This window comes from Castor canadensis, chromosome 8 (assembly GCF_047511655.1).
Source record: "Castor canadensis chromosome 8, mCasCan1.hap1v2, whole genome shotgun sequence".
Classification (NCBI taxonomy): Eukaryota; Metazoa; Chordata; class Mammalia; order Rodentia; family Castoridae; genus Castor; species Castor canadensis.
The window spans coordinates 140,421,290-140,443,618 of NC_133393.1; the positions used below are offsets into that span (position 1 = coordinate 140,421,290).

At 44.0% G+C, this 22,329-nt stretch overlaps 1 protein-coding gene and 1 pseudogene across 2 annotated transcripts in view; one reads left to right on the plus strand and one right to left on the minus strand.

Annotated features, from left to right (window-relative positions):
- Window positions 1-186: 186 nt before the first annotated feature.
- The window catches only part of Glt8d2 (glycosyltransferase 8 domain containing 2), a 43,684-nt gene continuing 21,541 nt past the window's right edge, over window positions 187-22,329 (minus strand). The window contains exons 3-11 of one of the 2 annotated variants that reach the window (XM_020152392.2): window positions 18,620-18,786; window positions 16,414-16,506; window positions 11,716-11,887; window positions 9,346-9,463; window positions 8,082-8,166; window positions 7,131-7,243; window positions 4,601-4,767; window positions 2,970-3,082; window positions 187-754 (exon numbers count right to left, since the gene is read on the minus strand). In XM_020152392.2, coding sequence (XP_020007981.1) covers window positions 585-754; window positions 2,970-3,082; window positions 4,601-4,767; window positions 7,131-7,243; window positions 8,082-8,166; window positions 9,346-9,463; window positions 11,716-11,887; window positions 16,414-16,506; window positions 18,620-18,638 — 1,050 coding nt within the window. In that variant the 5' untranslated portion in view covers window positions 18,639-18,786 and the 3' untranslated portion in view covers window positions 187-584. The remainder of the gene's footprint in view (window positions 755-2,969; window positions 3,083-4,600; window positions 4,768-7,130; window positions 7,244-8,081; window positions 8,167-9,345; window positions 9,464-11,715; window positions 11,888-16,413; window positions 16,507-18,619; window positions 18,787-22,329) is intronic. The other variant, XM_074084263.1, reaches the window with a different exon arrangement.
- Window positions 12,418-12,540, plus strand: LOC141410593 (small nucleolar RNA SNORA42/SNORA80 family; annotated as a pseudogene).

Below are 22,329 nucleotides of genomic sequence, written 5' to 3' on the forward strand. Positions count from 1 at the left end.
GTAATATTGGTAGAGTTTCAATTCACTTGAAAGTCTGATGGTTTTTATAATAAAAAATATTAAGAATGGTTATGCTAAAGGCATAGGCTTTTTCTGTGGCAAGACTTACTGGTGCTCTTATCTCTGTAAACCTGAGATCAGTTTTCTTTCTATTATATTCAACATATAAAATAATATACATGAAGATCATAAAAATCTGTGAATTTTTATTTTTATAGCCACCCCGGTTTTTAATTTAATAGCTTTATAAGACACAAAATTGACAATCTTTTACAAAATACTTGCACAACAGTAATCCCAGCACTTGGGAAGCCAAGGCAGAAGGATCTTGAGTTCAAGGCCAGCCTGCCTGGGCTACATAGTGACACCTTGTCCAAAGAAAGAAAGAGAGAGAGAAAGTCTTAATTTCCACTTGTGTGCTTCAAGAAGTAAGCCATTGTCTATTGAGTCCAAGCACAACTTTCACACTGGTTTGTTTCTTACACATCAAGAGTACTGTTCATAAAGAATAGTGCTGTACTAGCTACAAAAGGACAGTTCTAATTGTGCATTTGTACGGGGAATACTTTCAACATTGGGTTCAATCAACTATTGCGATTGAGTTTAAATATCCCTGCAGGGTCAGGGACGAACCAGCTTTCCCATAAGTCATTGTGAACACTAGGGAAGTCCCAAGGCTTGTGTCTTCCATTCCAGTGGAGTAACTTAGCCTCCTGCAGAAAATGCTCCGAATATCTGGCATCTGGATTCCAGCCTTCATGTATGCAGAGGAAAATTAGAGGTTTGTTAGACAAATGCAATTGTTAATAATTATTTACAAATTCATGGTTAAAAAAACCCAGGGTTTATATAAGTGAAGATATCTTAATATTGCCATTGCTCAGAATATTTTCAGAATACTTCTAGAAGCACGTTAAGATCATATGAATATGATTTTCTAAAACTATCCTCCATAAGGCTGGCAGAGTGGCTTAAGTGGTAGAGCGCCTGCCTAGCAAGCATGAGGCCCTGAGTTCAAACCCCAGTGCCTCAAAAAAACTAGCCTCTATAGTGTTAAATTTTTCTTTCTGTAAAAGGAATTCATTATATATATATATATTTTTTTTTTTAAATCACTGAGTAAAGAGATAATTAGTGAGGATTATGCTATTCTGGTTTATGTTAACAAAACCTGGCTTTCGTTTCCCATAAGCATAAGCTCCTTCACAGGAGCTATGGAAGAGGAGCTAGCTATTCCAAGCTATAGGAGCTTAATTGGAACAATCATCACCTACCAAAGACTTGACACAAAGAAAACACACACCTGAGAAGAGGCGCTCTCATGTGAAAAGTAGTGTCTTCACCTCAATGGGGAACTGCCTCAGAGGGGTGTGTTTGAGTGGTGAAATGTTAAATCTGTTTTAGAAATTTTACTTGTTTTTGTGGTGCTAGGGATCAAACCCAGGGCCTCCCACGTGTGTTTTAAAAACGTTAAAGCCTACCTGTTTAGACCCCAGCTAACCCATAGTGTTCACATTGCTTTCTGCACCCACAGTGCCCTAGGACCAGAGCAGTAGTTTGCAAATGACTCTGTGAAGATGCGCTTTCACTTGCAGACCATGCCTGATGACTTCTTTTCTTTGGGAAGATTATGTCCCTTTCTATTTGTCAGTGTCACATATTTCATTAAGTCTAATTCAGAGTCTCTCTGTTCCAAGATCATAAAATGCTCTGACCATGTTGATCTAAGCTCCCCATAACTGTTCCTACACAGAATTTGTTGTAGACTTCTTACTTGGTAGAATTCTCTGCACTTGGAAATGTTGACTGACTTAACGTTATTATAAATCAAACCAGATGGCACGCCTAACTTCCCTTCCTTGCTCTTAGGCGCATGCAGACACATGCAGTCTGCACAGGACCATTGAGAGGAAACAGGATGCTGTTTCCAGTTAATTCTGTGCTTTCTTTTGTAAAGAATAAGAGACATAACATTTTGTAGGATGGTGACTCAGGTTCTCAACAGAACTTGGCCCCGTTCTTAGCAATGTGCTGGGCATTGGTAATGTCGTCTAAGCCCATTGTCTCCAGTTCTAAACCAGCCCAAGGATCTGAAAGCAAAGGGCTTTAAAATAACTCCCTGGCAGTGAAGCTTAGGCCCTACTCAGCATCACACTACCTTTTGAAAATCCAAATGTTTCTAAATTTCTAAATGGGTCTGGTCCGGTGGTTCTGGATAAGGGGTTGTGTCCCATGTTGGAATGAATGTGAATGTGTCTTCTGTGGTGGGCTCTCTTCTGAGCAATTTATATGCATTCTGAAATGTATCCCTTATAAAAACATCAGATGCTATTAGCTTTGATTTGTAAATGAGGAAACTTAAGGCACAGAGGAGTTGAGTCATTTGCTCAAGGTCATGGAATAGTTGGAATTCCAACCCATACTCTAGAGCTGGGGTTAGCTCAGTGGTAAAGCAGATTCTTAGCATGACCTGCTGTGGATTTCATCCCCAGCACCACAGAAAAAAAGGAATTCATACCCTAGAGTTTGTACTCCTACAGTGAATAAAAGACTTAAGGGACTCACGGGACATAGTCCATAAGCAACTGCTTCTTAAAAGATATATTTTACTGCTGCCTAAAGCATATGCCATTATGCTACTTCATTCGCTTTTGTCCACTGTATAGATTACAGCAAGAAAGGAATAAAGGCATATGGAAAGGTCTGTATAGTTAAAGTTCTATCTCAACGACAGTTCAGTTTATCCAGCACCTACTATATACTAGGCAATGGTCTGTTAGCTTTTCATGAATTCTTGGAACCATTGCTCACATAGCTAAAAATGCCACCTGCATTTGCAGAGTCTGATCCTGAGACTTAGACTTGTCCAAGGTCACTCCAGGGCTTTGAACCGAGGAGCCTGGTGCTACAGCACGCTTGTGCCCACTGATCTGTAAAACGTGCACTGGTGGCTTTGCTAAAACACTTACCCAGGTGCCGAATGTGCCAGAGAGGATTGATGGTGGAGTATTTCCCGTGAAACACGATCAGCATGGGCGAGGTGGCCACCCCGCCTCCCAAGGAGCTGCTGTAGAGGTTTTCCCTAAAGAAGGGGGTGGGGAAGCAACATTTGGCCCAGGACTCCCACAGACTCAGTAAACTAACTCTGCCCTTCACAAGGAGGTAAGTCTCACTACACAATCAGACTCAGCCTTCTGTCTCACCCAACATTCTCCCCCAACATTCACAATGGTAATATTTTGTAATTTTAACCATCAGATTTTTCTATGGTAGACATAAAAGATCAAATTCTAATCCTATATTATTTACAATAAATTTACAGACAGGTTCATGGTTATGATGCTTTAAAGTATCAAGATAAAAAAAGACTGTGAGGAGCCGGCACCAGTAGCTCACACCTGTAACCCTAGCTACTCAGGAGGCAATGATAAGAAGAATCGAGGTTCAAAGCCAGCCCAGGCAAATAGTTCGTGAGACCCTATCTCGAAAAAAAATAACACTAAAAAGGTCTGGCAGAGTGGCTAAAGTGGTAAAGTCTAGCAAGCGTGAGGCCCTGAGTTCAAACCCTAGTACCACCAAAAAAAAAAAAAAAAAAGACAGGAAATGCAATGATATGATAGTGTTTGTGTTATTTTTATTTTCTTAATAAATAGTGTAAAATTACAAATTTTAAAAGTCAATCTGAGACAAGGCAAAACAAAAAAGTCATAAGAATCAACACTGAGACTGGGGATGTAGTTCAGTGATTAAGTGTTTGACTAGCGTGCATAAGGCTCAGTTCAATCCCCAGTACTGAAAAAAAAAAAATCAACATTGGATTTATAAAATAGTCCTTAAAAAACAAATCTGTGGGGCTAGCTACTTGAGGCAAAGAGAAGGAAGATCACAGTTTGAGGTCAGCTCAGGCGAAAAAGTGTGTGAGACCCCTGTGTCAACCAGTAGCTGAGTTTGGTGGCAGTGCCTATTATCCCAGCTATTTGGGAAGCATAAATAGGCACACCATGGTCCAGGCTGACTTGGGCATAAAAACAAGACCCTATTCAAAAAATGCCAAAGCGAAAGGGGCTGTGCGTGCGGCTCAAGTGGTAAAACACCTGCCTAGCAAGCTTAAGGCCCTGAGTTCAGACCCCAGTACCAAAAAAAAAAAAAAAAAAATCTATGCAGGGCACAGTGAGATACACCTGTTATCCAGCATGCAGGAGACTGAGGCAGGAGAAGCATGAGTTTGAGACTAGCCCAAGTTATATAAGGAGAGCCTGTCTCAAAAAAAAGAAACCAAAACAACAAGCCCCCCCAAATCTATGTAAGGAGGACAAACTAAGATAAGTGATTTTCAGTTAGAAAGACTCAAGTCACATTGTTAAACAACTTAGAAAACTGAATAAGGAACTCCTCGTTGTACAGGATCACCATTCTGATTTAGTTCATTTGAGGAAAGATTTTCATCTTTGTATGTCCCCTTTTTTTGTCAACGAACCTCTGAGAAAATCTGCCTTAAGATCTCTGTGCACCATCCCTAACCCCTAAGCTATGCATAGAAAATTAACTGAATCCCACTGGTCCCAAGCCTGAGGCATGCTGGAGAGAGGCCCACACGCACTCCATGTTTTTTTGCATCCATTTCTCCAGCTGTTTGGTGATGCGCTGGTGCTTCCATTCAGTCATGTTGGCGACTATCACTCCAGGATTGAAAGAACAGGTGCTTGGGCTGATGCCAAGGTCCTTGATGGCCTTCTTCCGGTAGTCCAGGTAGCCCATGTATGTGTTCTGCAAAGGAACCGGGTGGAATCTCGAAGCCTCTGTGCAGTATCTCTGGGTTTCTTCCTGTGTCATGGGCCCCTTTCCTAGTTCCCTGTGCTCGTTCCCCCTTGTTTTCCAGCCTCTGAATGCGAAGTGCCTGGCTCTCAGTCCCAGCAGCTGTTCCTTTCTCTCCAGCTCTACACACAGCCTCATCCAGTCTCAGCGCTGGATACCATCTGCTGACAACCTCAACCCTCCTCTGCCTTCCCGCTCCCGATAGTCTGCCAACCCAGTGTTGCCTTTTGGATGTTAGTAAGGCAGCCACGATTTACAGCCAAAAATGGACCCCAATCCTATCCCAAAGCTACTTCCCTACAATCTGCCCATCTCAATCAGTAGCACCTCTGTCTTCTACTTGGGCCAGAACCCTAGGGTCATTAAGTTGTCCTTGACTCCTTACTCATCTCTCATCTAAATCTTTCAGCAAGTCCTGTTTGTCCCAACTTCCAAAGTTACCCAGATGCTCAGGTGTGGCTCAGTGGTAGAGCACTTGCCCAGCATGCACAAGGCCCTGGGTTCAGTCCTCAGCACCACAAAAACAAGCAAAAACGCAACTTCTCAGAAGCTATCCACACCCAGCCTCCAATGCTGTTTTTCTGTTCAAGGCCATATTCACCACTCATGACCACCAGGATTTTCCACATTCCTCCTAACCAGCGTTCCTGCTTCCACCCCATCAGCCATGCTCTGCCCTTCCAAAGCTTCCCTTCTCATTCACAGTGAAAGTCAGGGCTGGAGATGTAGCTCAGTGGTAGAGTGCCTGGTTCACGCATGAGGCCCTGGTTCGATCCCCAGTATGCACAGGCGTGTGCGTGCACACACACACATACACACACACACACGTGCGCATGCATGCCCGCATGCCATAGTTCCTCAAATGGGCCTTCCATGATCAACACCATCTGGTTCCAGTCACCTCTCCCACTTCTGTTACTTTCCACCTCAATCGCTCTGCCACGCAGACCACCTGTAATACAGTTGACTGCCACACCCCCACCTGAGGATCTTTGCACTTGCTACTGCCTCTTCCTGGAATGTTTTTCCCCAAAATGTCTTCAGAGGGGCTTCCCTCAGTTCTTTCTGATGTAGGATCAAACAGCACCTTGGTGGTGCAGCTTTCCCTGTCACCCCACCTCCACCCCTGTCCTCTGTTAAGTATTTTACTTGCTTACTGTCTCCTCCCACTTGAAAGTAAACCAAAGGCAGGAATTCTAGTTCCGTTGCTGTATCACTAGAAATTCAAACAGTAGCAAGCCCTTAATAAGCAGTTGTTGAAAGAATAAAGTGTGAAGAATGCAGACTTCATAATCACCCACGGACACTGTCATCATTTCCCTCAGCGAGATGTTCTTCACAGTGACACTGGAGTAATGGAAACACGTGAGTGCTTTCTGTGTGCCAGGCGCTGCCCTAAGACTCTGCACACACTACCTCGTTAGAGGCACACGATTACTGCACATGTATTTCCTTCCCACAGAAGCTCTAGCAGGACGGAGTTACCACCTCTGACAAATGGAGCAGGGGAATGGTTGACTAAGTAACTTGCCCAAGTCAAACCTACCGATTGATAACATCAAGATTTTGACCAAGGGCTGGCAGAGGCCCTGAGTTCAAACCCCAGCTCCACCAAAAAAAAAAAGATTTTAACCAAGTTTGGTCTGGCCCCAGAGCCTATGCCTAAAGGTACCTTAAGTGTCACATATAAAATTATTTGCTAGAACTTTGTTTAAAGAACAGCATTCAATTCTCAATAGAACTTTGTATTTCAAAGCTATTTTTGGCTCCAGTATTACATGTTGGTTCAGTTTTCCTTGTTTCCACCATGGTAGGACAGTCTTTACCCTTGAACAAAATCAGTATTTTCCTCTGTCGAAAGGAAAAAATAAAACCCAGTAACAGTCAAAACTCTGAAAATAGAACCACAGGTTCAGCGTGAGTCTCTTTCACAGGAAACCCCATCTCTGAAACAGAGTATGACTATGAGTAACTTAACTGTCATGCTGGGCCTTTGCTACCTGCTGACCCGTTTGACACCACACGTCTCATTACAGCTCCCAAAACACAGCAGAGCAGACAATGTCGGTGCTGTTTTAGATTAGGAAAGTGGGACTGTGCAGGGCTAAAGCACTTCACCCCAGTAAGTGAGGAAAGAAGCAGGGACATGAATGACAAGCCCAGGCATCCCTCCCAGACATGCCCCCACCTCACCCCCTGCTGTCCTGCCTCCTAGAAGTTCCCACTGGCTCTCAGGGCTTTGGAGGTGTAAGTTGCACTCATTTTGAGCTGCTGGGAAGGGGAAGGAACCAGGACAAAAAAGGTGAATTTCCTACCTGGAGCCCCACGAGTCTACTGGTGTCCTGAGCAGAGGGCAAATCACAGTCATCTGAGAAGGCTGCTGCGTGGCCCAGGGCCAAGCCGGTGTCGTATAATTCTTGGATATCACCTGAATTTGGAAATGCCCGCAATTAAAACAAAGCAGATATTTCAGAGCTAGAATAGAGCCTTAGAGCTTGAACAATTACTGACTTTGCTAGAGGGAAGAGTACAGGCTCCCTGATTTCTAGTGGCCAGGTACTTTGCTTAATAAAAATAGCTGGTGCCCACAGAGGTGTAATGACGCATACCTGCAATCCCAGCTACTTGAAAGGTGGAGATAAGAGTATTGTGCTTTGAGGCCAGCCCAGATAAAAGTGTGAGGCCCTATCAGAAAAATAAGCTATATAAAGCAAAGCAAAAGGACTTGGGGGTGTGGCTCAAGTGGTAAAGTGCCTTCCTAGCAAGCTCGAGGCCCCGAGTTCAATCCCCAAAACCACAAAAAAGAAAAAAAAAATCTGGTGCCAATTTAGAAAGCCACTGGACAAATTCAGATGGGCACTGGTTCAATCCATTTCTATGGCTAGGTGGTTATCATGGCAATGCTTATCCTATTTGCCTGTGGAAGAGATAGCACACATCCAAACATCACAACTTAGGTTCCCCCTAAGACTTCCTCAGTGAGACTTTATTTCTGTACATTTTAGGGATGCACAGAAAGGAAAGGCTACCCAGCTATTTCCTGCAGACTTGACAATCAGAGTGTGGCCCTCTGAAAGCCAACCAGATGGTGCAGGGAAGCACCAAACTCTGCTTTCAAAATATTTCCAAGTTTACAAAAAATGCTGCACTTACAACTTTAATAAACACTCAAAGCCACTGGGCAACTAGCGACGTAGAACGTGAAGAGACAGTCACTCTACTTATCAACTACCCCTGTCCAAGCATGCCTGCAGTCACAGGTGTACCTTGCACAATCACATCATCGTCCAAATAGATGACTTTCTCATGATGCTGAATGAGCAGAGGGAGATAAAATCGAACGAAGTTCAGCTGTTAAAACAAGAGAAACAACAGTGGGGAAGGCAAATGGCTCAAGGTCATTTCAGTGTACTTGACCATCAGCTTTGACAATGGCCTCAACTCAGTTTTACTTGTGGTGTGGAGAAAGACAGGCTACGATGTCACACCCAAGCTTCCTAGAGCCTGATCTATGTGGGCCTTGGAACTGAGACCAGCACTGGCAGATCAGTGGCTCTCCTAGATAGAGACTCCCCAACCACTGAGGCTGTGGCCACGACAGAACAAGTCACCAAAGCTCCCGTCAGTCTTCAGGGCACAGATTTCTCCAAAACTAAGATTATCCCTCAACTAAGCCAGCCTTAAAGACACACAAAAATGCACAATCAGTTGTGTGTTATCCCAGGTCAACCTTTTAGCTCCTTGATCCAGGAAAAGGTAATGAGTTTTAGTTTCGTTAATAACACGTTTTATGGGCCTAACTCCAACTATGAACATCTGGACAGAGGGCTTAGAATTTAGTAAATTTGCAAGGGTGGATTTAGGTAACAATCACATGTAGAACGCATCTGCAGGTTCTGTAAAACTACCATCAGAAATATCACTATCTGGGTGTGGTGGTGCACACCTGTAATCCCAGCACTTAGAAATGTGAAGCAGGAAGATCATGAGTTCAGGTAGGAGGACCCAGTGTTCAAAGCCACCCTGGGCTCCAAGGTGAGACCCTGTCTCAAAAAGCCACCACTCTTCCTGCAGGAGAGGCCCCTCTTATAAGTATTCTTATAGGAAAATACTTTATGGTTCCTGATGCTAGTAAGATCATAGGTGTCTCCTGAAATATGCTCTCAGTCAACACTCAGGGACACAGATTCCACACATTGCTGTTTTCTCCTTGGCCAGTGGGAAACTTGGGGCTAACTAATGTTTGCACACAGCACATTCAATAGATTACAGGCTGGGATTTTTTTTCCTGGCCCACCTCCAGCTCCCACCCACAGACAGCATTGTCTATGCTTCATTTCTTTTTAACTGCTCCATTACGTTCATGTAAACTATCTTGAATCCTTCCTGGAGCAGGTGGTATATAAATGATAAAAAAGTGGACATCTGTGGCAGTCTAACACTTAGGAGGCTTCATCCTGGTGGCTGGTGCTCCACAATGAACAGGGTCTCACCAGGACTGTCCCCAGCAGTGACGTCATTCCTACTCACAGGCTGGAGCAATTCAGGCCGTGATGAATCCGGTCTAATCTTCCCCCTCAGGACTACAGGGTTGAATTCCACGATTCTAAAGTTTATTTCTCTCAGTTTAGAATGTTCAATCCATTTTCTAAAGAGACAACAAAAAACCACTTCAAATCCTTCCTCCATTTGCCACAGGCCCAATCTGTTTCCACCTTAGAAAGTTAAAAATAAAATGTGTGCACACTTAGTAGAATTTAGTCTACAATTACTTCTGATTGTGTTCTCATCTGGTTGGCCTTCAAGTGTTTCCTTTTTTTTTTTTTAAACTCCCTCAATCACATAATTCTTTCTGCAAAGGAAATGAAGCAAAATAGTAATAGCTAAATATCTCCTCAGATCCAAATATTCTCCCCAAGAAACAAGAAGAACAGAGAGTGCTTCTTCCTCTTTATAAAGCAGCCTCTGTGGTCACCAAAGCCACCTTTGCCCTGTCACCCCAGCTCTGAAACATTACCAACTGGGAGCAGTCTGGACCTTAAACTTTGACCAAAGTCTTTTTTCTCTGCTTTTTGACTCCAAGGATGATTTGGATTTGCCTCTGTCTTTGACTCTTTCTCTCAGTCTCCACCATCTATCCGAATTCCCTGTCTTCTCCTCCCTCTCCCCTTCCATTTCTCAGCCTTACAGAACGTTTATCCAATTTGTCATGAGATTCCTGGTAGAAATAATCTCAAGACAAAATTTCCAACAACTCTGGCCACACATGACAGCATTTATTGTTGATTAAATTAGCAAAAGAGAGCCAGAGTGTGACTCAGTGGTAGAACCTTTGCCCCGCATGTGTGAGACCCTGGGTTCAATCACCACCATGGCCAAAAAACTTGAAAAAACAATTGAATTTGAACAAAATTGAGATGTGCAAAATTTGAGCCATAAAAATGGGTCATTTCAATTACAAAAAAGGGACAACCCACCAGAAAAACAGACAAGAGATTGGAACACACACATCCAACAAACAAGAAATGTATGTGCAAGTGCTCAACCACAGAAACAAGGGAACTTCAACTGAAAGCCACAGCAACACAGCCTGGCCATCCATCAGACCCACCATTATGGATTATATAAAGTGTTGGTGACCATGTGGTGGTTGTCACATGAGTGTTTACTTTGTGATGCCAAGAACTGGGAAGCAGCTCCTGCCCACTTAGTTTGTTGGCTGTAATTTTTTCTTCTAGAATTGTCTGTCCATACTCAGGTTTTTTGGGTTTTTGGGTTTTGGGGGGTTTTGGGGTTTTGTTTGGTTTGGTGGTAGTACTGGGGTTTGAACTCAAGGCCTCATGCTTGCTACTCTTAGGGGTTTTTTCCAAACTCAAAATCCTTCTACCTTAGCCTCCCAAATGCTAGGATTACAGACGTGTGCCACCATGTGCAGCTCTTGTTTTCATTTTTTATGGTGCTGAAGATGGAATCCAGGGCCTCATTGTCTGTTCAAAGTCTGTGGTGATTTTTCTACTAGGCTTGTATTTTAAAATTTTTTGTAACAGTTCTTTATTTTGAATAGTAATCCTTTGTCAGTAATACATGTTGAGGATATTTTCTCCCTATCTATTTTATAACTAATTTCACTCATTGTTTTTCATTATTCATCAGCTTTTATGTTAGAAAGTCAAATCTGTCAGTTTTTTTCTTATGAATTCTGGGCTCAGGAAGACATTCTCTATAACAAGTTTATACCATAATATTATATACTTATCCCACAACTTCATAATACATTTAAATTTTTATTTTGTTTATTTTAGTATGGCATGTGATAGGAAAAGCATCAGTTCAAAAGTACATTATAACGTAATATATAAGACTATATTATTGCAGGTTTGCAGTTCAAAAATTATAGGGCTGGGGGTACAGCCCAGTGGTAGAGCATGTACTTAGTATATGTGAGGCCAGGGTTTAATCCCCAGCACCAAAACAAATAACACATATATGCATATATGTAACATATGTATACAATAACATAATCTCAGCACTTGGGAGGCAAAGGCTGGAGGATCACAGGTTTGATCCTGGGCTAGATAGACCTCCCCATCTCAAAACCAATAATAATTATTAAAATGATTATGTTTATATTCTCTCACGTTAAGCAAGCAGAGAGAAGGAAACACGTTTTTGAAAGGAAGACTTTCAGATAAGCTGATCCGGACCATCGTCTTTGGTCACGTTTGGAGAGTGACACATGGCCTTACCAAGTTAAGGAGGCTTGGCTGCCATTTCCTTACTAGACAGCACATCCTCTCATTCGTTCTAACAGCAGTTATCAATCCCCAAAGGAAGGGAGTCACTTAAGGAAAGAAAGAGAAGATTCAAAGCGAGTGGCGCACACGACCGAGCCCAAGTTACCGTATTCGGGGCAGGGTGCTCCGCAGCCCCACCACGTAGAACATGACGTTGGCGTCCGTGTTGCTGTAGATGCTGTTGATGGCGGCCATGGCCGCGCCCATCCGCCCTGCAGCTGCACAGATCACAACCGGGATCTCCTCTTCCATGTCCTCCGGGGCCTCAGGGTCATCATCTGGAAACATCAAAACCAGTGACTTGGAACTGAAGGAACTTTGCAGGACAACAGTTTAACCAGTCTCCTACTCTCCTGGGGGAAGACAGCACGATGGGGAAGAGACTGCTGGTCTGTCTCCACTATCCAGTCTCTCCTCCTCCCCTCAGAAACATGTTGAAATTGCAGCGGGCACACAGCATCTACTGAAACTCCATTTCCCAGACTCCCTTGCCACTCCATGTCATCTAATTCTGACAAGTGGGATGTTAGCTCAAGCAATGTGTGCAACTACTGGGCCTGCCCTCTGAGAAGGAGTGCTTACCCTCCCCATCATCTTTCCCCTTTCTCATTGGACTGTTGATAGGATGACAGGAGTACAGCATCCATGGTAGACCAGGAGATGGAAGCTACCTGTTAAAGACATCAAAGCCATGATAACTGGGCGCTGGGTGGCTCACACCTGCAATCCTAGCTACTTGGGAGGCTGAGATTAGAAGGATCATATATATATATATATATATATATAGAGAGAGAGAGAGAGAGAGAGAGAGAGAGATAGGAGGTGAAAAGCAAAAGCAGTCATAGTGCTCCATACCAGAGCAAACTGTGGCTCTGAACCATTGCCTGGCCTCTGCCTATAGGCTGCTGGCACTGAAATGTGTTTCAGAGTGGGGAAAAAAAAAAGAAAAAGAAAAGCAGAGGTAGAGCCTGGCTGCCAGGCTCCAGCAGGCAACATGAGGTAGGGGAAGGCATCCCCAGGAAAGAGGGGGCACCCAAGAGAATTTCGAACTTCTCTGCGTCAGGCTCATCACTCTGCTATGCTTGACAGCCTCTGTCAGTCAGACACCCTGAAGCTAACCTGAGCCCCAAACACTGCTCTCTGCCAGGAAGTTCTCCCCGCCCCCCGAAACGATCAAGGCCTAAGAGCACTGAGAACTAAAACACATGGAAGGGGAACTGCCTGTAATCCTCCATCAATGCTCCGATCTCACGCTTCTTTGGGAGTTGTCTGCTGCACCCTTGGGATCCATTGAACAGCTGGTGCCTGAGTCAGCCCACTCAAAGGTTTGCCTATAGGGGCTGTTTGGTGTCCAGCTAAGCTAGAAAACATCAGAAAGATGGCAGAAAGGACTGGAAATGATATTGCCTTAGACCATCCCGCAGCATTTCTGATGGAGCCATGCCTAGTCCCTACAATAGGTGAAATGTCTGTTCTTCCAAGACCAAAAACTCAGATTCCCATTCAAAAAGGATTGTTTCAGCCATATAAGTTAACTTGAGTCACCCCAAATGCGATAGGAATGACTCACCAGTGTGCTAATCACAAAGAAATTATCAGGAGATTACATGGAAAGTCATTACAGGAAAGATCTCAGCTGATGGTGCCCAGGATTTCACAGGGCTTCTGAGCATTAGCCGATAACACTGGTTCTTTGAATTCATGTCTTTTGGAGGGAGTGTTAGCTTTTCCGAGACAGGGTCTCCTTGTATGACACAGGCTGGCCTCAAACTTGCAATCCTCCTGCCTCAGCCTCCCAAGTGCTAGGATTACAGGCATATGCCACCATGTCCAGCCATATTTTTTAATGATAAAAATTAATACACACTTCTTGAAAAACTTCCAACCAAAACAGAAGAGGATCTGGTAAATCGTGAGTGTTTTGCAGTCCAGTTCCAAAGGCAGATTTCTTACAGTGTGATGTGTACCTCAAACCTTCCTTCATGAAAGTTCTAAAGTACACATAAAAACCAAAATGCCATCATACTTTCCACAACGGTTCTGCAGTTTGTTTTTCCCACTTACACCATGGGCATCTTTCCACAGCAACACTGCATTCTTTCCAATGGTATCACGGTGACATAGATTCTTTTTCAACACTGAACGGTATAAAAATGTGATACTGGATCCATTCACGTGGTCCAAACGCTTTGTTTATTGTATGCAGCTGATTAATCAATAGAGACATGCATTTCCATACAGTTGTTTTAACAGCTGTTAGACTTACCCACTCAGATGAACTGAGTGAATGTGTTGGCTTATGGGCAGGGAGTGAAGTGGGAGGAGCAAAGAACCAGAAGTTCAGAGGACATTTGACCTTGTATGACTCTCTCTCTCTCTCTCTCTCTCTCTCTCTCTCTCTTTGTGGTACTGGCGTTTGAAGTCAGGGTCTCACTTCCTAGGCAGGCGCTCTATCACTTGAGTCATGCCCCAGCCATTTTTTGCTTTAGTTATTTTTCAGGTGGGGTCTTGTGACTTTGCCCAGTGTGGTCTTGGACTTCAATCATCCCATCTCCACATCCCAAATAGCTGAATTAAAGGTGTCACCATGCCCAACTCTCTCTTAAAAAACAGTTTGTTGAGGTATAATACAGATACTATGATGTACTGAATTGTGAATCTCCCCACCACCAAATTCAAATTCATATGTAAAATCCTGACCTCCAGTAACTCTGGATATGATGACTGTATTTGGAGATGGGAACTTTAAAGAGGAAATTAAGTAAAAATGAGGCCACCAGGGTGGGGCCCTAAGCCAAAAGGACTGGTACCTTAATAAGAGGAGGAAGAGACACTAGGGGGTGTCCACAGAGGAAAGGCCATGTGGGAACATAGTGAAATGGCAGTTATCTGCTGGCCAAGGAGAGAGGCCTCAGGAGAAGCCAACCTTGCTGGCACTTGGTCTTGGATTTCCTTGCCTTTTCTAGAAATTTCATCTAAGGGGAAATCAAACAATATGTGGTCTTTCAGGTCTGGTTTTCTTTCATGTAGCATTCTGTTTTTGAGGTTCATGTGTATTTTAGTTTGTGTCAGTAATTTGTTCCTTTTTTTTGTGGAAAGTACTCCAGAGTGTGGACATACTACACTTCCTTTATCCATTCACTAGTCGATGGACCCATGGATTGTGTCCAGTTTGGGACTGTTGCTCTGTGAACACTCACATATATGTCATCTTGTGGAAATCATTCTCTTTCCAGATGCTCTCCTGTGCTCTTTTGGACCAGATTACATTTAAGTGATTTATAATTTAAAAAATAACCAGAAAGAAATGCCTGCTTTGTGGGAGCAGAGACACTGTTTTGTTCACTGTTTTGTCTCTAGTCCCTGAGTGTATGTCACACGCCAAAACAGTCACTGACTTTTTTTCTTCAGCTGATGCAGTTACAGGTAATATTTTTCCCTTCTGTATTTTCTACAAGTGAGTTTATTTTCTTGACTAATACTAAAAGTAAATAATTTAAAATGTAACAAACACAGTAATGGTGCTGCTTGATTCTTTTGGGGTTGACTTTGCGTGTTTTGGGTTTGTGAACTTGCTAGCTCATGCAATTCATCCCCGAGGAGGGAAACAGAGCTCTTGGTGCTGTCAGAAGGGACGTGGGGGTCAATGAAGAATATTTTTTCCAGTGCTGGGGATGGAATCTGGGGCCCTGCACATGCTAGGCAAGTGCCCTACCACTGAGCTACATCTCCAGCCTTGAGGTGTTGCTTGTTTATTTGTTTTGGTGCAGGATCTTGCTATGTAATCAAGGCTGACCTTAAATTTATGATTCTCCTGCCTCAGCTTCCTGAGTAGTGGAATTACAAGTGTACACCACCACACCTGGCAATGAAGGATCATTTTTAAGTTGAGAGTTATGAGTTAGTCAGTGCTTTGTCACTGTGACAAATACCTGAGAGAAACAACCTAAGGGAAAATGGATTTGTTTTAGCTCATGGTTTCAGAGTTTCAGTCCATGGTTTGTCTGCTCCATTGTGATGGGCTTGTAGTGAGGTAATCATGGCGGCAAGAGTGTGTGGTAGAGGAGGCGGCTTACCTTATGGTGGCCAGGAGGCTGAGAGAAGTGTAGTCAGGGGAAGATACCCTTCAACAACATGCTCCCAGCAATATACCGCCTTGTTAAGGCCCCACCTTCCACAGTTCTACCACCTTTCCATGGTCAGTTCAAATTTTGAATTCCTCAATGGATTGGTCCATTGATGAAACCAGAGCCCTCTTGATTCAGTCATTTCCCAAAAGTTCCACTTGTGAACACTGCTTGTGTCAGGTCCAGTCTTCCATACATGAGCCTTTTTAGGGGATGCTTCAAATCCAAGCCATAAAAGAGGCTGTTTGGGCCCTAATGGGAATGGACCAGTTGGGAGGAAAGAGAGAAGTAAATTTTTATAAGCAAAATGTTGAGAGGCTCCAAAGTGATGGGATGCAGAGCAGGATGCTCCAAGTGTGGCCCAAGAACCAAGAGCATGAGCTTATCAGAACGTAAATTCTCGGGTCCAGCCCCATACTTATGATTCTGAACCTCTCAGCTGGAGCCCAGTGGTGTGTTATGACGAGACCTCTGTATGAATCTTACATATGCTATGGTTTGAATAGCACTGACCACTCTAGAGCACAACTGACCAGTTGACCTTGGATGAATTTTCCTCAAGCAAGTCCTTGGGAGCTGACCACGTTGTTACTGGTTCCTGAACCCAGGGACCCAAAGGAACACACTGGTACCACACTCCTAAGTGTTCTGTATCGATGGACTCCATGCTTGCCTACCTGCTTCACCCTTGAGCACAGCAGCCTTATGAACTTTCTTGTACAGAATTGCACAGAGGGTCACGATCAGAAGGAACAGCAGCACTTGATTAACTGAAATGAAAATGGAAGCATGTCAAAGTTTAACCCATCGACCTGAACAGATGCCTTCCAGGGCGTACTGAGGACGTGGTGGCCTGGGACATTTCTTTAAGCAGATAGCACATGGAGTGATGTGTTGACCTGGTACACTGCCCAGGCGGACAGCAGAGGCTGTGAACTTGGTCATCACATCACAGGAGGCTGCCTTTGGAGTCACTTCCTGTGCATGAATACTTTGTTTCAGACAATAGCGTTTATATAACGCTTTTAAGAGCAGTCCTAATTATGAGTACATGCTTTCAGCTATTAGAATGCAGTTGCTTTTCAGTTAATCTGACCACTGGTCAAGGATGATGTGTAGAAAATTCTTGCCCTGGGTAAAAAGGTGGAAGACCATACCAATGTTTCTGTTTCTTTGCCTCCATCTGTTCTACATTAGTGATGCTTGCTCGTGGGATCTACTGAAAAGCAGAGCAGTGTAGGACAGGACTACCGTGGAACACCCAGCACTGGTTATGCATGAGATGATGGAGGAAGTTGATGTTCATAGAGTTAAGCGATATAAAATCCCAGTGTGAAAAAGTCAACCTTTCTAACTTCCTGTGCAGACAGGCAACAAAAGCTAACAAGGATTGACCAATATTCTTATAACTGAATATATTTGTATAATCACCTTTTTTTTTTTATGAAAGGAGATAAATCTTTTCCCATTTACTGTAAGGCGGGCTGGCAGAGTGGCTCAAGTGGTAGAGAACCTGCCTAGCAAGCGTGAGGCCCTGAGTTCAAACTCCAGTACTGCAAAAAAGAAAGACAGAGAGAGAGAGAGAGAGAGAGAGAGAGAGAGAGACTTAACTGGCCTCATACTGGTTTATGTTTTGATTTCCAAGGCCTTTGTCTCCATATTTACAAAAGAAAGGCATTGGGGAGTCTACATGCCTTTCCAAACTACACTCTGAGGCTTGGTAACTCTACCTTGCTGACTTCTAGCTCCTCCCTAACTTTCTGGGTTATCATCAAAGATAACCATATACCAGACCCAGTTTAACACAAAACTATGGAGAAGCAGAAGGGACAAAATTCTATAGCTTATCAATGGGTTGTATCAATATTCACCTGCCAGCAGGGCTGGGGTAGCTCACACCTGTAATCCTATCTGCTTGAGAGGCTGAGATCAGGAGGATATCAGTTTGAGACACTTTGGGCCAAAAGTTTGTGAGATTCCATCTTAATGGGAAAAAAACTGGGCATCGCTGTCATCCCAGCGATGGCAGGAAGCTTAAAATAAGGGATCATGGTCCAGGCAGCCATGAGAAAAAAGTGAAACCCTTTCTCCAAAATAACCAGAGCAAGAAAGGGCTGGGATGTGGCTCAAGTGGGAGGGCACCTGCGTAGCAAACATGAAGCCCTGAGTTCAAACCCCAGTACCTCAAAAAAAAAAAAAATTCACCTCCACTGCATTTGGGTAGGTGGTCCAATGTCTTCCATCATGTGACCCTTCTAACTGTCCCTGTTACCATTGACATAGGGCTGCCAGATAAAATTATTTTTTTTAGGTTAAGTAAGTTGTATGCAATATTTGGGACATCCTTACACTAGAAAATTATTCCTTGTTTATCTGAAGTTCAAATTTAACTGGATGGCCTGTGTTTTCATTTGCCAAATTGGGTAACTCTATCCTGAGAGTAATGGCAATGGAATTAGGTTACTGTGTTTCTCCCCAAATTCACAAACCACTAGTCTAAAATCAGGGGCAAATCTAAGTTTTGATAGTTCTGAAGATTTGAGGTGACCCTTTAAGAATAAAAATTTAAAAATTACAAATGGTAAAATAAACATGATTGTGAGAATTTATTGAGAATACAGAAATCAATTATTTTTTCAAGTTTTATAGAACTATATGACTCCATTCATGGTAAGTCCACTTCTGACCAAAATATGTAACAACTTTCCACAGGGACCAGCCTGAAATGATGCCAGACATTGCTTGTGGGAAAATGGCCCATGAAAATCACACAAGAAGGGAGAGAGAGAGAGAGACAGAGAGACAGAGAGAAAGAGAGAGTGCTAGCTCAGCATCAAAACACTCCTCTTTTTTCATCACTATCTTCAAAAGTTGCCATCTTACCTTTTCGTAACAGAGCCATGTGAGTCCACTGGGATCCGTGGATTGAAGAATAAAATCTAGTTTAAGAGGGAATCAACTCAAAAGTCATCGAGTGTTGGGTTGGTGGAGTGGCTCAAGTGTGAGAGCACTTGCTTAGCAAGTGCAAGGCCCTGAGTTCAAACCCAGTACTGCAAAAAGAAAAAAATAGTCACCAAGTGTTAAGGACTGTGCCTTCTCTGAAAGTCTGGAATGCTGTGACAGGTACTATCACCCTTCACTGTTCTGAATCTAGAATTTTGGAAAGAAAGTAAATATTTCTTGAATGCACAGCCTACCTCTTCAAAGCAATTCCTCTGGCCGTACAAATCTTTAAAGGATCTCTAGGAAATAATCTTTTGTCTTCAGGTTTTTGTTTGTTTGAGGCAGGGTGTCTCTATGTAATAGCTCAAGTTTGCTTTGAACTCTCTCTGTAGTGCAGGCTGACCTCGAGCTCAAACTCACGATCCTCCTGCCTCAGCCTCCTGAGGGCTGGGATTATAGGTGTGAACTACCATGACTGGCTAAAATATCTCCCAAGTTCTTTGTTTAATCTTCAGATCATGATGAACTGCACAAGAGTGTAGTGGTAGGAAAAGAATTGCTCTAATTGTTGGCAGAGTGTACCTTGGAGAGAAAATGGCTTTGTGTAGAAACAAGGTCTTCTGTGCACATGGAATTGGAGGGGGTGAGAGCAGGAGGGAGTGAAGCAGGTCTGAATAAATGATGACCTGGAACCCTAGCATATGGCCAAAGCCCAAGAAGGAACCTTATTTGAAGAGAATGACACATGGCAGTGGCTGTCACTCTCCCACAAGAACTTCTTTCCTTGTGGCCATGGGCCCAGGAACTTTTCCAGAACTGAGGGTGTCTAGTATTCAGTCCACAGTCTTCTGCCATGCTATGAACCTTCTAGTCCCTCCCCAGCTCCACAGTGCTTCCCCCTGGGGCTGAAGACACATCACTGGGTTTGAGGGAAGTCAGTGGCGGGAGGGGCGGGCACTTTCCCCATTTTAGACACACAGGACTGAGATGGGAAGTCCCAGGAGCAGGGACATGAGAACAGAATTTTCAGGAATTCTGAAGGGAATAGTGGGTAGGGAAAGGTGAGCCAATTTTATATGAATCTCCAAATCCCAGGCAGATGGCAGGGCTCTTAACCTTCTTGGTGTCCTGAGTCTCTTGGGGGTCTGATAAAGTCCATAGACCCTTTCTCAGAATGATATTTTTAAATGCTCTCAAAACACATTGTCTAGGCTGGTGATTTAGTTAAGGTAAAATGCTTGCCCTACCAAATGTGAGGACCCCAAACCAAACCAAACCAAACAAAACACCTACACCGTGTGATGAAGAAAACCAATTATGAGAATGTTACCAGAATACTGAGGAACAGAACACATTTGTAATACAGCAATACATATACTTCTCTTTGCTAAGTGCCAAAACCTATCAGCAGATATCATAACTATTGTAATCTGACACAGTGATGAACTTTAAAAAGCTGTGAGTTGTAAACAAAAATATCTGATTTCTAGAGGTGACGTCACACGTACTGCAGTTCCAATCACAACAGAATGAAATACTCCATTTCAATTAGACGTTAGTGAAAATGAAGGTGCAGCTTTTATCTCATTAAGTACATGATCCCTCTGAAATGTATCCGAGGGCCATTCAGGGCTGTGTGCTCCAGGCTGAAGGTCAGAAACCTGGACACAATGGACACACAGATTAAGACATCAAAGAAAAGTGTGGCTCTCAACTCTGGCCAGGCTTCCCCTCTGGCTTTTGTAGCCCCAGGCTCACTCATGATGCTTCAGAACACGTCTGCTGGGCTGAGAAACTGGTCCCAGGCCAACACCACGAGGGAGACAGGGGACTCTCCCGGGGACTGCAAGGGTGGGGAGCACCAGTGGAAAGGACAGAGCCCTCAAAAGGAAGCTGGAGAGATGCCAGCAATAGACCTAGAATAAGAAAAAGATGCCTTGCTACAGACCCTGCTAGAAGACAGTAAAATACCCAGGCTCCCCCAAGTTCATACAGCTGGACAGCGAAATGCCCCGCTGCCTCTGTATGAAGCTTTCAGAAAGTAAAGGGAGAGGCAGAAGACCCCAAAGCAGCGGGAGGATTACAGGGCTTGATGTTTGCTCACCGCTCACCAACACAGGCCTCCCTACCAGCCGATCAACGTGAGTACCAGCAGCACTGCTGTGTCCTAGTAAACAGCAGCTTTGTCACCCATGGAACATCAGCCCACAGAGGTGTGCTACGCATTCAAACAGCGAAGTATAGGAGAGTCCACACACACAATTCACAACCACATACCCCACACCGCCCCCACACACACCTCATACACACACATACCACACACAACCACATACACCACACCCCCACACACAACCACACACACCACATACCACATACACATACACGCCACACACACACACTGAATACACCCACTCCCACACAACTACACACCATACACACACACACCACATACATCACCCCCACACCATACAACCACACACACACAACCACAAACATACATGCCACACACACACTGCATACATCTCCCCACACACAACCACACACAAACCACACACCCCTTACACACACATACCACATACACCACACACACACACACAACCACATGCCTCCCCCACACATGCCACACACATACACAACACACATACACTGCATATACCCCCCCCCACACAACCACACACCCCATACACACACACCCCGCATACATCTCCCCACACACAACCACACACACAAACCACACACCCCATACGCACACACACACCGCATACACCACAACCACACACACACACACAACACATAACACCACACATGCAACCACACACTCCATACAAACACACACCACATACACCGCACACACCCCATACCCGCACACACCCCCACATACAAGCACACCTCCCCCACACACACCGCACACACCAGACATACACATACAACCACACACCCCACACCTGCACACCCCCCACACATAGACAACCACACGCACCCCCCCACACACACTGCACACACTGTGCCGCATGTACAGCATACATATACACGTACACACACCATACATACACACACTGCACACACCACACACACAACACATATACACACACCGCCCCCCACACCACATACCCATACTCCATACACTACACACTCACAAGCACACACACAGTGAAACAACAACAGCCAGAACCATCCCCCACAGTCTATCAGGCCAACTTCTCCCACGGATTCCTTGGCTTCACAAATTCAGGGTCAAAATTCCAAGAGGCCCATGGAGTAGATCCAGCCCAGGAGCCGCTCTTGACACGAGGCTCCCCCTTCTTCAGGGAATAAGGAATGGGCCTTATGAGAACCCTCTTTCTAGCAAGGTACTCGATACATGTTGACAATGTGATTTTTTCAGTGCTCCTGGACTCCCTAATTTTCTTACTGTGAATTTGCAGAGTCAGAAAGACGCTGAACTAGGGAAGCACTGTGTGCTGCTGAAAAACCCTCCAAGTGCCTGCTTCTGTTTTTGTTTCAAGTAGGTATCCTTCCTGGGGCACATTTACTAAGGCCTGGTACTAAGTCAGCTTCAAAACCCGACTTGCTGATTTTAAGTGTATAAAATTTACCTACATTAGAATTCACTTAAAATTCTATGAATTTTATTCATTATTTATTTATTG